This window comes from Oryx dammah, unplaced genomic scaffold (genome assembly GCF_014754425.2).
Source record: "Oryx dammah isolate SB20612 unplaced genomic scaffold, SCBI_Odam_1.1 HiC_scaffold_19, whole genome shotgun sequence".
Taxonomy (NCBI): Eukaryota; Metazoa; Chordata; class Mammalia; order Artiodactyla; family Bovidae; genus Oryx; species Oryx dammah.
The window spans coordinates 55986566-56002770 of NW_024070203.1; the positions used below are offsets into that span (position 1 = coordinate 55986566).

At 43.9% G+C, this 16205-nt stretch overlaps 1 protein-coding gene across 1 annotated transcript in view; it reads right to left on the reverse strand.

The window, feature by feature from the left end:
* Nucleotides 1-16203, reverse strand: part of ZNF704 (zinc finger protein 704) — a gene marked incomplete at its 5' end in the record, with an annotated part of 253036 nt that extends 236833 nt beyond the window's left edge. The window contains one exon of the mRNA XM_040261694.1: nucleotides 15877-16203. Coding sequence (XP_040117628.1) covers nucleotides 15877-16203 — 327 coding nt within the window. The remainder of the gene's footprint in view (nucleotides 1-15876) is intronic.
* Nucleotides 16204-16205: the final 2 nt, after the last annotated feature.

Consider the following 16205-nt stretch of genomic DNA (forward strand, 5'->3'; position numbering starts at 1 on the left):
TCTTTTATCCTGAAAACTTGACTCCTGTCCCACCTATAGCCAAAACAAACAATAAGACTCTAAATCCTAAAAGATCTGCATAAAGCCTAAACAAACTAGGAACTCTCTACCCCTCGTTTCCAATGCCAGAAAGGGGCTTCTACATAGAAACTCAGAGTGGGAGAGTGAGAAAGGAAAGAAAGTCTGTCCAGTTCATTCAGGGACTTTTCTGCTGATGCCAAGAATCTGATGTTAAAGTAGACATAGGATTATCTAGTAGGATGTAGACAGGATGTAATTCAACCCCATGTTCACTGCTAGAAACCAAGTTTTATCTGAAATTTACAAGGAAGAGAGTAGGGAAGGAAAATGAGGGCCAGTCTGTGTGCTTTCTCTGATTCCTTTCCCCTTTTTTTCTGAACTGTGCGAGACTGGACTCCCTTGAGCTGTGGTGGCCCCCTCACTGGGGTACATTCATCAAAAGGGTGATTTTGCATACTGGATTTTCTTTTCTCTTCCTCCTCTTCTTGTTTTCTAATATATGTTAACCCTCGTCTCCCTCCTGCCTTCTTTCCTTCCTGAAAAAGCACCATGAGTGAACAATGACTTATTGACACTGAAAAATAAATCCAAATGAGTAGAGGTGCATATAAAGGAGCATGGAGTCGTGGCTGCTGATGGGTACAGTGTTTCTTTAAGGCTTCCCTGGTGGCTCAGCTGGTAAAGAATCCGCCTGCAGTGCAGACCAGGGTTTGATCCCTGGGTTGGGAAGATGCCCTAGAGAAGGGAATGGCTACCCACTCTAGTATTCTTCTGGGGGGTGACAAAATGTTCCAAAATTAGACTGTGATTGATGGCTGACCAACTCTGTGACAATACTAGAAAATACTGACTTGAGTACTTTAAAAGGAAGCATTATATGGTATATTATGCGAATTATATCATAATAAAGGTACTGAGAGAGAAACAGACAGACAGGAGCATTACAACTGAAGAGCTCCTCACTCCTAGGCACCTTCATTCTCTACTTGCACTCTCTCCCTAGAGGTTTTCTCACCAGTTTCCTCACTGTAGATATTGTCCACGTGCCATGACTTCTGATGTCCATCCCTGCTTGTCTTCTCCACCTACCTCCTGCCTGCCTGACATCTTCACATGGGGGTCTAACCGGCATCTCACACTTAACACAGTTAAGACCCTTAACAACAGTTAAGGGTGAACTGTTGAGTCACACTTTCCGGCCCAAATCTTCTCTTCCTCCGTGCATTCTGAGCTCAGCAATGGACCACCATCCACAAAGTTTACTGTCTGTCTCTCCAGCTAGAATGGGAGTAGAAACCCTTCCCAAGTCTTTTTTTCTTCTGAGTCCTTGGAGCTGACAAAGAGTATAGCTGTTAAATGAATAACCATGGGATTGAATGAAGTAGTAACCCCCACCCAGCAAATTTCTTTAAACAATCAAACCATTAACTTGTCACGGAATTTAAACAAGGTCTTCAAGATATCTCAATTTTAACACATAAAAAATAGGCATAGTTTACAAACAATGAAAACTATATCATTTCTGTTATGATTTTTAAAGTAAAAAGAATTTTCTCTAATAACCTCTGTGCTAGATTTCAAGAAAATTTCAAGTGACAAAATCAATACAGAGAGTTGAGAGACCTATTTGAATAGAAATCTCTTTTAGAATAAGAATAAAGAGCTGAAAAATATTGCTGTCACCCAACAGATGGCTAAGATCGCATTTTCAGAACCTCTTAAATATCCACCAAGTACTCACGTAATGGGAAATCCAAATAGCAGTCACTGTTCCCTTTCCATAAACCCTATCTTGGATCATTTCAAACCTTCCAGTGGCTTTTCCATATGATCAACCTCCTCTTTCCCACCTAAGATGATATAGTGTTCAGTGCTTACATAGGCCCAAGGGTCCATTTTCCTCCTTTTACTGAGACAACTTTTATTGCAAGTAATATCTGATGAAAAAGATTGTTTTTCCTTCAGATATTCTTCACATTTTCATTTTCATAAGTCCTAATAGCAAGAAGATCAAACCAGTCAATCCTAAAGGAAACCAACCCAGAAAATTTGTTTGAAGGACTGATACTGAAGCTCCCATACTTAAGCCACCTGATGCGAAGAGCCAACCCACTGGAAAAGACCCTGATGCTGGGAAAGATGAAGGCAGGAGGAAAAGGGGGCAACAGAGGATGAGATGGTTGGATGGCATCACCAACTCAATGGACATAAGTCTGGGAAAACTCCGGGAGTTGGTGAAAGACAGGGAAATCTGGTGTGCTGCTGTCCATGGGGTCGAAAAAAGTCAGACACAACTCAGTCATTGGACAGAACTAAAAATCCTTATTGCTAACATTTCTACCATTTTTCTAAGTTTGTTAAACTAGTTCTGAGTTTTAAGTATATGAACTTACTAACTGAAAACACTGTCAAAAGCTTACAATTGAAAAAAAAAAATTGTTAAGCTAAACTTTGGATCCTAACCCAAACTGATACAAATTAATGGTTTGTTCTTCAGCAAGCACTTGTAGGTGATTTTTAAAGCGTAAACAAGCTAAGTGAAAGTGTATTTATGAAAACTGTATTTCATGTTGTTTTAATTTAAAATTTACTCCAAAATAAAGTCCTTCTCTCCTTAAATTTCCATTGTTGCTTAGGTAACAATTCCAATTATTTTTTAAATCTGTTGGCCCCAAATGTTTTCTGAAATGTTTGACAAATATGTCATTTGGTAAAAAAAATTCTATATGTATATGTGTGTGTATATATATATAGAGAGAGTCCACAAAAATTGCCCCATTGTTCTCCAATACATTTTTCACATCTATAAAATGGAGATAACAAAATCTACCTTCCAAGATTACCAAGTAAGTTGTTGTTAAGTCGCTCAGTCATGTCCCACTCTTTGCAACCCCATGGACTGTAGCACGCCAGGCCTCCCTGTCCATCACCAACTCCTGGAGCATGCTCAAACTCATGTCCATTGAGTCAGTGATGCCATCCAACCATCTTGTCCTCTGTCATCCCCTTCTCCTCCTGCCTTCGGTCTTTCCCAGTATCAGAGTCTTTCCAATGAGTTAAGCCTTTGCATCAGGTGGCCAAAGTACTGGAGCTTCAGCTTCAGCATCAGTCCTTCCAATATTCAGGAGTGATTTCCTTTAGGATGGACTGGTTGGATCTCCTTGCAGTCCAAGGGACTCTCAAGAGTCTTCTCCAACACCACAGTTCAAAAGCATCAATTCTTCAGTGCTCAGCTTTCTTTATAGTCCAACTCTCACATCCATACATGACTACTGGAAAAACCATAGCTTTGACTATATGGACCTATGTCAGCAAAGTAACGTCTCTGCTTTTTAATATGTTGTCTAGCTTTGTCATAGGTTTTCTTCCAAGAGAGTGATGAGCATCCTCTATAAATTATAATGCATTAAATGCTGGGTAATACTGAAATATTGAACAATAGCCAATAAAGAGTCCAACACAGGGTACTGAGTGTTCATAAATGCTCGACACCTTTATCTGCAGTAGTCATACTGCTACTGACTGAAAATGTGTCAATCTGCATATCCTACTGAACGTATATGTTCCTTTTCATTTAAACAACTGTGATACTTTCAATCTGGTGAAAAGCATACTATTAAATACACCCACCTTGGTATCAGCACTGTGTGATATTCTATCCCTGGGCACCTTGTAATTCTGTCATGATAGCACTTCCCACATCTCCTGTCTCCCTCACTGGACTCATCACAGAGCCTGATTTACCAAGAGAAGTAGGGTTTTCTACCAGGTCTTAAACTTCACACAGAGGAATGGTGTTCACAGATACACAGTGAAAATTCACCACACATAATACTCATTTTTTTTTATACTGAAGAAATTAGCAGCTTTATGAGGAAATATATTTCAAAGCTTGTAAGACCCACTAACAATATTTTAACCTTGCTCTATGACAATTTATTTCTTTAATAATGACATTTTAGTAATTTATCCCAAGCATGAGCCACTTATCCATGGATTTCCCATTAAAAAAAATAATAATTTTAATTTGGAATTTCCCAAAATGCATCCGAAGGGAAAGGTGTCCTAGGGAAAAAAAAAAAGCTCCAATAAATATGTAAATGCCACAATCTATATTCACCTTGTTAGAAATTCAAAATGGCCCTTGTTATCTAAGGCCAATAACTTACTCATGGGTATATAGGTGTTATACTTCTCTTTCAATTTCTTTTATGTTTAAAGCATTTTATAACTTGCAAAAAAAAAAAAATCTGTATCTTTCTTCGTAACTGGAATTCCCCTAAATTGTTAAACTAGAGCTTTTCTCCTCCTTACTAGTTATCTTCCAATATGGAAGTAAGCAGTTACAAGCATTTAGAAGAATACGTTGAGCTCCGCATCCCTATTTACCCAAAGAACAATGACTTCTTCCCCAAACAAAAGTACAACAGGTCATAGACACCAATGCAGAGGTTTTCAGCCCCAAGCAAGTTAGAGGTGAGAGGTAACATCATTGGTATTTACGTCACAGGTCTTAGCGACACATAATTCACTGTGTGTGGTAAGACTTTCCCCTCCTGCATGGCTTGTAGCCAGGCTTTTTCCAAAATAAGAGCTAGACATCTGAACAGACTGATGAACTTGAGAGCAGGAATGTTTTCGTCCTCTTTGCACAAGTAGATAAATGACTCTCAGCTTCCTGAGATGAAAGGGAAGATTCAAGCTCACCACTGATACAATGGAACACTCAGAGTTCAGAAGAACGAAGTCACTTCAGGAAGCAGCTCTCTGAAATACCTTGGTAATGTGGAACAAGCAGGAGGGTCTAACAGTCAAAATGACTGTAGGATTTTGGGTCCTCGAACAAAGTTCTACAAAAGATTCTTTTCTGGAACCAAAAAGGAAATAAACTGCCATCCATCTCTAATTTCAGGAGGTCTCTGGCCATATTTAATAACAATAGGCAAATTTCTCTGGTGATCCAGTTGTTAAGACTCCACCTGGGGACATGGGTTTGAGCCCTAGTTGGGAAGATTCCACATGGCATGGAGTAAATAAGGTCATGTGCCACAATAAGAGAAACTACCACGATGAGTAGCCCCACCACTGCTTGCCGCAACTAGAGAAAGCTCAAACACAGCAACAAAGGCCCAGTGCAACTAAAATAATTAAAAAAAAAAAAAAAAAAAACTTAAAAAAAATAACAATAGGCAATGGCAAAACAATATTATCCCAATTTTATTTGATAACACTGAAGCACTGGGACATCAAGTTACTTGATGAGGCCATGCAACTAGCAGTGGAGAAGCCAGAATTGGAACCCAAAGCCTGTGTTACCTCATTTCCTGATTTACGAGGAGGAACCAGTGGGGAGGGGGTAGAGGGCAGGGTCATCTGCTCTGATTCAGTCACGTTCCCTCTTGCCTTACTAATGAGCCCACAACACAGACCATACTAATGGACTAAAATTACCCTGCTTACAGGTTTTACTATATGATATTTCAAGGCATGTAGCCTTTAAAAAATTGGATTTAATTTAAAATGTCAAAGCACTTTTGACATTCACTTATTTTGACCAGCCATCTCCAATTAGTCCTTCATCAGGGAGACTTTACTTTCACTCAGCCTTCCAGTATAACAAGAACATAAGGAAAGCAAGTGTGTTGCTGGTAAGTGTAGTGTGTAGCCTGGAAAACACACACTCTTAGTCCACACGGAGCTGTGGACAGGCAAAATCCTTTTAATTCTTTGCATTTCAAAGCTCCATGGTCTTCTGCAAGATGAATGAACCCCTCTTGTATGTTACTGCAGGGTTCTTACCCTAAAATTACAGACTCTCCTTCAAAACTCTAGTGTGTGCGTGGATGTGTGTGCACTCAGTCATGTTTGACTCTTTGTGACCCCATCAACTGTAGACCACCAGATTCTTCTCTCCATGGAATTTTCCAGGAGAGAATACTGGAGTGGGTTGCCATGTCCTTCCTTCTCTAGCGGATGTTCCTGACCCAGGGATCGAACCCACGTCTCTTGCACTGCCTGCATTGGCAGGCAGATTCTTTACCACTGCACCACCTGGGAAGCCCCTCGAAACTCCAGAGTTGAGCCTACTTCCCCTATGCATAAACTTTAACTCTGGATTTTCCAAATAGTATCCTAAATTAAAAGTGAGAACTTAGTCACTCTAATTCTACTACACAAATCTCAGACTTATTATATTCTGTTCCAATTCATCCAGTAAATGAGAGCAACAGAAGTTATTTGTCAAATTTGTGATCTAAACTCACCCTTTGACTAATTACTCAGGAATCACCTCCTGTCCAAATCATATAATCTTCTTCATATAGATTGGCTACAAATGCTTTAGGGTACATATCAAAATTTCATCCCAAACTGTAGTAGCCACGCAAGGTCTCTCAACAGATCTAATATTGATTTTGGGGATAAAAAGGAAAAGGGGCTTTGAACCCCTTTATTGATAACTTGGCAGGAATCTGCCAGGCTGTGGGCTCCCCAGAAGTGGAAATCGGCTTTATTCACTCTTTTTTCCCTACATGTATATCAGGAACATGACATGCAATGGCCTGTAATAAACATCTCCTGAGGGAATGACCAGAAACCTAGAGAGCAAACCCAAAGAAAATCATCTTTATTTCTAACAGAGATTCAGCTAAGCTGGAAGGTTGGTTACAAGTGCCTCCAAAAGTGTTACTCACTCACTCATGTCTGACTCTTTGTGACCCCATGGGCTATAGCCCATCAGGCTCCTCTGTCCATGGAATTCTCCAGGCAAGAATACTGGAGAGGGTAGCCATTACCTGCTCTAGTGGATCTTCCTGACTCACGGATCAAACCTGGGCCTCCTGCACTGCAAGCAGATATTTTACTGTGTGAGCCACCCACCAAGGAAGCCCCAAGGGCCTCTCAGTCTCAGATATTTCAGAAAGTCTAATGGAAACCATACATTTACCTTAGAAGAGATGGGACAGGACAATGAAAGGTCAAGTCTCCTCAGCTTTAGCAGACACTGTATCAAGCAATGGTGCAAGGCTGGCTACTCCATGTAGACCAGAAGCTCTGATAGTACACACTGCGGTCGCGAGAGACAGGCTCCCATACCTCTCCCCTTGGAGGCCCCCTGAGCGGGGAGGACAGGGCAATGAGACCAGGACAGATTTACTAATGAACAGTGTCCAGGGGCTCTCAGAGGTCAAGGGCATCCTGACTGTATCTCTCGGCTCCTTCTCACTCAGCTCAGGTGAGCAGATTCCAAGCAGTGCTGACTTCTCACCTTTCCTCCTCCTTCCCTAACCCTTGTGCCATGGGGCACTGGAGGCTCAACTAGTAAAATCTGGCAGAGGAGGAGAGGCCCTACTCAAGGGCTGAGTATAAACTATGCTTTCTACGCTGCTTTACCAGGTGCACCACACCAGAAATTAAGGGAATTTGGTTCACAATAAAATGGGGCTCGTCTGCCATTTATTACCATCCTCTGGAGGCTCAGTGGTAAAGAATCTGCCTGCCAAAGTAGAAGTGGGTTCAATCCCTGGATCGGGAAGATCTCCTAGAGAAGGGAACAGCAACCCGCTCCAGTAGTCTTGCCTGAAAAAATCCTACAGACAGAGAAGCCTGGCGGGCTACAGTCCATGGGGTTGCGAAGAGTTGGACACAATTTATCGACTGAACAAGATCAAGAAGTCATCCTCAGAGTATACAAGTGCCTTGGGAACTACACAGGGAGGGGGGCTGATCTGAACAGGATTCACAGAGGGTCCTGCCCACCTCCCACAGCCACAAGTGAGACCACCTCTCCCTGATGTGTTAGTGTTCCCAAAATAGAAGTGGACAGTGAGTGGTGGATCATTTCAGGAAACTGATTTTTCTAACTATAACTCCAAGGGAGTAAACGAGGTACAGACAGATCATTCCAGGCACAAAGGACTAACTCGGCAAGGAGGGTGATAACTTGGCATCGGCAGACCAGGTGCTAATCCTGGCCCTGCCTAATGGGCTAGTCAGCCCCAACTGGGCAAGGCATTTCTGATTTCCTAGCCCCAGTGTCCTGAGCAGTTGAAGGAGGGTGTTGGGTTACCAGATAATCTGTTTCACTTCCATGTCTGACAGTCGACAGTTCAGTGAATGACAACTTTGTCTGGTATCAGAGGCACATGCCTTCCCCTCGAGCCAACGCAGGCCACGTGCGACATACACTTGCTAGCAAACTGAAATTCAGTGCTTGCACTCAGTCCCTGCCATGGGCTTCGTCAAGTCATCTGATAGCCCAGAAATAGTCTGAGAGACGTCCCTACAGAGCCAGCACACACGAAACAGACTCCTCTCGATTAACATTTATTAAGCACTGAAAGTGGACTTAAGTGCCAAAGAATTGATGCCTTAGTACTATGGTGTTGGAGAAAACTCTTGAGAGTCCCCTGGACTGCAAGGAGATCAAACCAGTCAATCCTAAAGGAAATCAGTCCTGAATATTCATTGGAAGGACTGATGCTGAAGCTGAAACTCCAGTACTTTGACCACCTGATGCAAAGAGCCAACTCATTGTAAAAGACCCTGATGCTGGGAAAGATTGAAGGCAGGAGGAGAAGGCAATAACAGAGGATGAGATGGTTGGATGGCATCATTGTCTCAATGGACATGAGTTTGAGCAACCTCAGGGAGATGGTGAAGGACAGGGAGGCCTGGGGTGCTGCAGTCCATGGGGTCACAAAGAGTCAGACATTACTGAGTGACTAAACAACAACAATCTTACTTACAAACCTTTCTTCCCAATTTTCCAATAGATGAACTCTTAACAGAACTACCAGCAGTCTTTCAGGTCCAGGTTTCTCCTAAACTTATTATATAACAGTACATGATCAATCTCTTCAGATTCTCGGGCTCTCATCCCTACACTAATAAACAGCATCGCAGAGCAAAGTCTGGCCTTGTTATCTCAGCCCCCTACTGCTTTGCCTTCACTAAGTAACAACTTATACTAGAATCCTTCCTCCGTTTGACAGTGTCCTTGTATTTTTTTCTTTTATAAAAAATAAAGTTCTGGTTGAAGATCTTTACCTGCTATTCATCATTCATCATTCCTCACCCAGGGGGTTAGTTTCTTTTGGTTTGGGGAGCTGTGTGGATCTTACCATTGCCCATAAATGTGAAAGCTTGTTTGATCAGAAATTGACAATTGTGTAATACAAAGTTTCTCTTCTTGTCTCATTAAAGCCCAACCTAGTGTTCATGATAGTAACCAAGCATCCCAGATACTTCGAATCTATTCCTCTATTTCCTGAGCTGTAGCAAATCTTCCTCAATGTAAATAGACATAAACATCACAAACAAATAGGGAAAGATCAAAAGCACAGGCTCTGGATGTGAACCACAGCTCTGCTGTGACCAACAGCCTCAGGTGTGCTATTTCAGGTCCAAGTTGGTATATTCAGCTGGAGCAGGTGTGCGTGCATGCTCAGTCGCTTCAGTCGTGTCCAACTCTTTGCGATCCTATGGACTGTAGCCTGCCAGTCTCCTCTGTCCATGGGGATTCTCTCCAGGCAAGAATACTGGAGTGGACTGCCATGCCCTCCTCCAGGGGATCTTCCCTACCCAAGGACTAAACCTACATCTCCTAAATTGCAGGTGGATTTTTTACTGCTGAGACACTGGGGAAGTCCCCAACTGGAGCATACTGATTCTCAAATCATAATTTCTCAGGAAAGCCTCCTGCATATAAACTATTTAGAACAGTTCCTGGTTTATAAGTATTCAGAAAATATTCATTCATATTAACATTATCTTGGAATCCAAACTGTCCTGTATTTCATTCCTACTTTTTTTTTTTTAATGATTTTATTGGTTCCCCTTTGTTTTCTCCAATCCACTGACCCCTAACTTTTTACCAGCCCATGGCCCCTTCCTGTCCTTACTTTTCTTAGGGCCCATAGTCCATCATTATAGTCACAGCAGTATCAACTTCATCAAAAATATATTCTCTCTTTCCACTGCTCAACCGCCTGGCTAAACTTCACCTCTGCCAAATTCAGCTCTCTGCTTTGTCTCCAAGAGACATCAAAGGCTTAATGGTACTAGATCTGGAGTTGGACTGCCCAGGGCTCAAACCCCTGCTCTGCCACCTAACACTTGTGTATTTTTAAGTAAATTGCTTATCACTTCTGTAAAATGAGGATGATATAATAATGCCTGACAGGGATATGTAATGAAGTTTCGATGAGACTGTACACTTAGACTTCCACTGCATGTGCATGCTCAGTCATATCCGACTCTGAAAACCCACTGGACTGTAGCCTGTAAGTCTCCTCTGTCCATGAAATTCTCCAGGCAAGAATACTGGAGTGGGTTGTCACACCCTCCTCTAGGGGATCTTCCTAATCCAGGGATTGAACCTACATCTCCTGTGTCTGCTGCATTGAAGGAAGATGACCGCTGAGCCACGGGGGAAGCCCAGATTTGCACTAGCATAGTAATTAAATAACTTAATCAACATTAGCTTGGATTATTATTATTATTATTCTGTATTTGAACCAGTGGAATGAAGCTAGGAAAATCACACACCCAGACAGAGTGCTTACTCTGTCCATGTAGAAGCACCAACATCAGGTGGGTCCTTGATACTATCCAGCTGCTCTATTTGATTTCTCTGGTACATCTGTTCTCCTGCTCTCCCACAGCACTACATCCTGGCTTCAGCTCTTCAAATCTCCTTCAGTCTCAGCTGATGACCTTCCCTCCTGCTGCAGGGGGAAACAGAAGCCATCCGATGAGTACTACTTTATCTGACCACCATCCAATGCACAACCACCCACATCGGGACCCACTTTCCCTACCTTCTCTTTAACTCTGTGGAAGAAGGGTCTCTGCTTCGTCAAAGGCCAGTATCAATACTTGGCTTCCAAGTCCCCTTTTCCAAGGACTTCCTCTTGCAGGTATCCCTCTTTTCTCTGCATCTTCGGCTCCTCCCTAAGGTGACTCACAACAATCCTCACCTCTTGGTATTCACGCCCTTGCATATTTCTTCCCCTCAAGTGTGGGTGGGACCCTTCTTTTACTTTTAAGCAATAGACTATGGCAATGATGGTAGAGTACTGCTTCTGTGATTACAGTGCCTTATATGAGACTCCACCTTACCATCAGACAGGGACTTAAAGATTCTCCTAGCTGACTTAATGAATTAAGAGGCCATGCTGAGGAAATCATGTAGCAAAGCACTGCAGAAGTGGAGGTGGGGCTGAGGGAGAGGGGCTCCAGGAACTGAGGGTAGCCTACATAGGAATAGGCAGCAAGAAGCTGGATCCTCAGGCCTACAGATGAAAGGGAATGAATTCTGCTAACAACCAGAGTGAACTGAGAAGTGAATTCTTCCCCAGTCAAGCCTCCCAATGAGAACACAGCCTACCCAACACTTTGACTTCAGCCCTGTGAGACTCAACAGCAGACCCAGCTAAGCCTGGCCCTGACTCCTAATCCACAGATGTTGGGAGAAAGCCTTGTAAGCCAAAAAGCCTATGGTACAGTAAATCCCCTACATATGAAGGAGTTCCATTCTGAGAATGCTTTTGTAAGTCTAATTTATTTGTAAGGCCAACAGTGTTAGCCTAGATACCCAACTAATACAATCAGCTCTACGCTGGGTTTGGTGTTTGTGCCTGCTCAGTCGTGTTCAACTCTCTGCAGTCCCATGGACTGCAGCCCACCAGCCCCTCTGTTCATGGAAATTTCCAGGCAAGAATACTGGAGTAGGAAATGCAACAAATCCTAGGTAACAGATAATTCCTACCACGCTACAGTCTCTATATTAGAGCCTACTGTGCATGTGTGTGTACTAAGACGCTGCAGTTGTGTCCAACTCACACAACTGTACGGACTGTAGCCCTACAGGCTCCTCTGTCCATGGGATTCCCCAGGCAAGAATACTGGAGTGGGTTGCCATGGCCTCCTCCAGGGGATCTTCCTGACCTAGGGATTAAGCCCATGTCTCCCGTGACTCCTGCCTTGCAGGCTTACTGCAGAGCCTACTGTATCCTATCTTAAAAAAATTCTAGACCATATGTTCTCCAGATTCTCCCCCTTCTCTCTACTTTACTTTCTAGCAAGGGACTTTTAAAAGAGTTTGAAAGAGTCTTTCACTGTGTTCTCACCTCTGTTCACTGCTAGGCCATTCAGGTCACACCACTGACTTTACATTCTTTGGTTAAGGATACCAATATATTGTGCATTATCTAATCCGAATGAACATGTCTCTGTCCTTGTCTTACTCAATATCCCAATAGTATTAAACACAGTTCATTACTCCCTGCTTCTGGAACTATATCTTCTCCCACCTTGCTGTACTTTCTATTTTCTAGTTTTCCTCTGACTTGTTTGGTTGCTGTTTCTCAATTGTCTTTGCTGGCTTCTCCTTCCATACCCAAACTTAAACAGTGCTGTGCCCCAGAGTCTGGCCCAAGACCGTCCTCTGGCTTGCTGCACTCCCTTTCTTGTCCCCAGCTTCAATATTATCGTGGACATCATTGGCAGAGCAGACCTTACATGTCCCATGATCTTGTCCTTAGAATCATGCTGATGGTTGAATGATTCATGTTATAGAATAACTGACATCTACCATCTTTTTGTCAATTGTCTCAGACATGTGAATGTATGTTCACATCTTTGTTACACAGCAGGTCACACCTGCTTCTCCCACACTTTTCTCTCCAACCCCAATCTCTCCTCACCTTACAGCCATCTACCTACTTGCAGTTCCCATGCCTATGTCTAAGCATCATCTCAGACTTAACATGCCCTAAAGAGAATATTTGATTGTTCCCCTCACAAAAACCTGTTGTTCTCCAGCTTTCCCAATATCAGCAAATGGCACCTCTAACCAACCTTTACATTGGGGTCTCACCCCAGATTCCCTTCTGTCTGTCAACCCCCCACCCCCTGCCACCTAATCCATCAGCAAGTTATTGCAGGTGGACCTTCACAATTGATCCTGAATCTGTCCCCTCGTGTCTAACTCCACTCTGGTCCAAACTGCTTGGCCTCTCACATGCACTTCAACAATCACCTTCAAACTGGATCCCTGCCCCTCCCAGCTGCCCTCTATACCCCACATAGCATGACTCTATTAAAAATACAAACCATGTATCAACCTAGAGGGTGGGATGGGGAGGGAGATGGGAGGGAGATTCGAGAGGGAGAGGACATATGTATACCTATGGCTGATTCAGGCTGAGATTTGATAGAAAGCAACAAAATTCTGTAAAGCAATTATCCTTGAATTAAAAAATTAAAAAACAAAACAAAACAAAACACTTTGTATGCCTTTACTGCTTAAAACCTTGCAAATATTTTTTCTCCACTTTAAAAAGGCCTACCAAGCTCTATGTCACTGGCCTGTAAGCTAGCTGCCTGACATATGTCCTACCTACCAAGCTGCAGCCACACTCAGCCTTTTCTTCTTCCCACCTCAAGACTTTTGCAATTGTTATTCTGGAACGATCTTCCCAAACTACACCTCTCAAATCTCAGATCAAGTGTCTCCTCCTCAGGGAGGCCTTCTCTCTACTAGCTTTCTCCTCTTCCTCCTCAATAGCATCAGTTCCCTTATGAGGGGATACATCACAATCTCAAGCACCAGGCTTCTTTGTTTGGATGGTTGTTGCTCTGGATTCTCTTGCAGGATGTAGGCATCTGGAAGGTGCTGTGTTCTAGAATAGTACCTGGTACATAGTAGGTGTTTAATAAATATATAAATAAATGAATGCATATATATATGTATATTGACATATACATGTGTGTATATGTGTGTATATATATATATATATATATAGACATTCTTGGGCTTCCCAGGTGGCTCAGTGATAAAGAATCTGCCTGCAAAGTAGATGTGGGTTTGACCCATGGGTCATGAAGATCCCATGAGTATTCTTGCCTGGAGAATTCCATGGACAGAGGAGCCTGACAGGCTACAGTTCATGGGGTGGCAAAGAGTCGGACATGACTTCGAGACTAAACAACAAACTGACATTCTTAAATGCATTAGAATAAAATGATCCTATTTTATTCATTAGAAAACCTCTTTAGATGCAGTGTCAAGATGACTTTAAAGCAGCAAAGATTATAAAATTATACCTCAAACTATTCAATACATAAATTCCTGAAAAGTTATGGGCAACCCAAAATGTTATAAAATAAGGCCCATTTTGAAAGAATTTAACAGAAATTTGCCTGGAGATGTGAAAATCTTTTTCTGATAATATGAATGATCACATTCTAGTTCTTTCTTTGGTTTTTATAAATTTGATCTTTTTTCTATATTGGGTGTGCTTTGATCACAGGACATAAATTATAATTAATTTTTCCATTACAAATTGTGCAACGACTGTCCAAACTACAAGACATCTTTTCAGTATTTCTGGACAAAAATGGTAAGGAATCACTACTCTTGTTACTTAATTTCACTGATGCCATGTGATTTAATTCCAAATCCAGCTATAACCTGTAGCCATACAATGCAGGCTTTTTATTAGACCGTGGTAATGATGGTGGTCATGGTCTGGATTCCAACAAGCAACTGTCAAAAACTATCATCCCAAATGACCACTTGCTGAAAATTTCTCACTCCCAGAGCTGGTACTTCCAGGGTGGTCTAGGAAAGAAATTTGTGCCCGGGGTCTACTCTGGGGCTCTTCAAATGCTAATGTTTAACATTTCTTTGGAACTGCAATTTCATGCTTTGAGGAGTAGACTTTTTTTCTGGTTCCTTTTTTTCAAAAGGTTTTTTTTTTTTTTTAATAGTCTCTATCTATTAAGCTCATGTGTTTTTCTTCCTGAAATACCAATATCTTGTGAAAACTCCCATCAACAGTGTTATTCAGTGGATTTTAAGCACCACTCTTCAGAAAAATCACTCACTGCATTGCTTACCACTTGCTGCCCTCAAAACTTCTTAGCAACATACACTGTGCATGAACCTCAACGTGGTTTGCTTTGTCCAATCACATGCCTGAAAGCCCAGCCAGTCAGTTGTGTAATAATAAACCCCTTATCTCCTGAAGATACACAAACGGAAAGATCTCTCAGTGCTTCAGTACACAAGGGACTTTGCTTGAATTCTCAGCTGAAACTCACATCCGTTTAAAATGCCAAATGACCCCCACTTTCTCTGGTTTCCTTTTTTTTTCTCTCTCTCATTTGCAATTTTGAGGAAGGGGGGGAAAGAACCCCGAATGCTAAACAATGTTGAGTTTAAACAGGGGTGGGGGGTTGAGGGGGTGGGAGGCACTGCCGAAAGCTGCCAACAAAATGTATGTAGAAACCCAGGGCTTGGTTTTTGCTGTCCTGGGCTTACCGGTTCCCTCACAGGCGCCGGTGATGGAAACTCACCCACAATTGTTCTCGGATGCAGAAGGGGTTGAGAGATTGACAAGAGAAGCGGTCTGCTAGTTTCCACGAGCTAGACTAATCCTCGGAATAAGGGGAAGGGGGACCCTCGTACTTCCTGGGGAGGAATATTACCTCACGGCCACCTACCTCGCCCGTCCCCACCAAGCGCAGACCGGCTCCTACCTCGTCCCGCCTCCAAGTTCCCCGCCTCACCCGGGAGAAGCGTCCTTTGCCCGCAACCCACCCCGGACGAGCACGCCGGGCCGGCGGGCCCTGGAGGAAAGGGAGAGCGGCCGCCGGGGAAGGTGTGGGGCCCGAGCGTTGAGCTTCATCAGTCCCCTCGCTCGGCCCGCGCGGCCGCCGGACACACCCCTCCCGGGCCGGCCTCTGCGGTCGCCGGTCGCGGCCGCAGCCGGCGCCGCGCCGGAGCCCGGGGCCAGTTCCCTCCCCGCGCCCGAGGGTCCCGCGCGCGCGCCCGCAGCCGGCTCGCACCTTCAAGGCGCCCCGGGCCGGGCCCTTAGGGAGCGCGCGGCCGGGGCCGAGGGCCACGAAGCGCTCGTCGCCGTCCTCGTCGTCGTCGTCGCCGTCCACCACCTCGACGACCACCTCCTCGTCCTCGTCCTCGTCGTCGTCATCCTCCTCCTCCGCGCCCCCTCGGGGCTTCGCCGGCGCCCGCCCGAGCCCCCTCCGCCGCCGGCTCCCGCCCTCTTCGTCCTCGTCTTCCTCCCCCAGAAGCAGCAGCACCGGAGACGAGGCGGCGGCGGCGGCGGCCCCGGCGCGAGGGGGTTCGGTCCCGGCGTTGCGCGGTGGCGGCAGCGGCG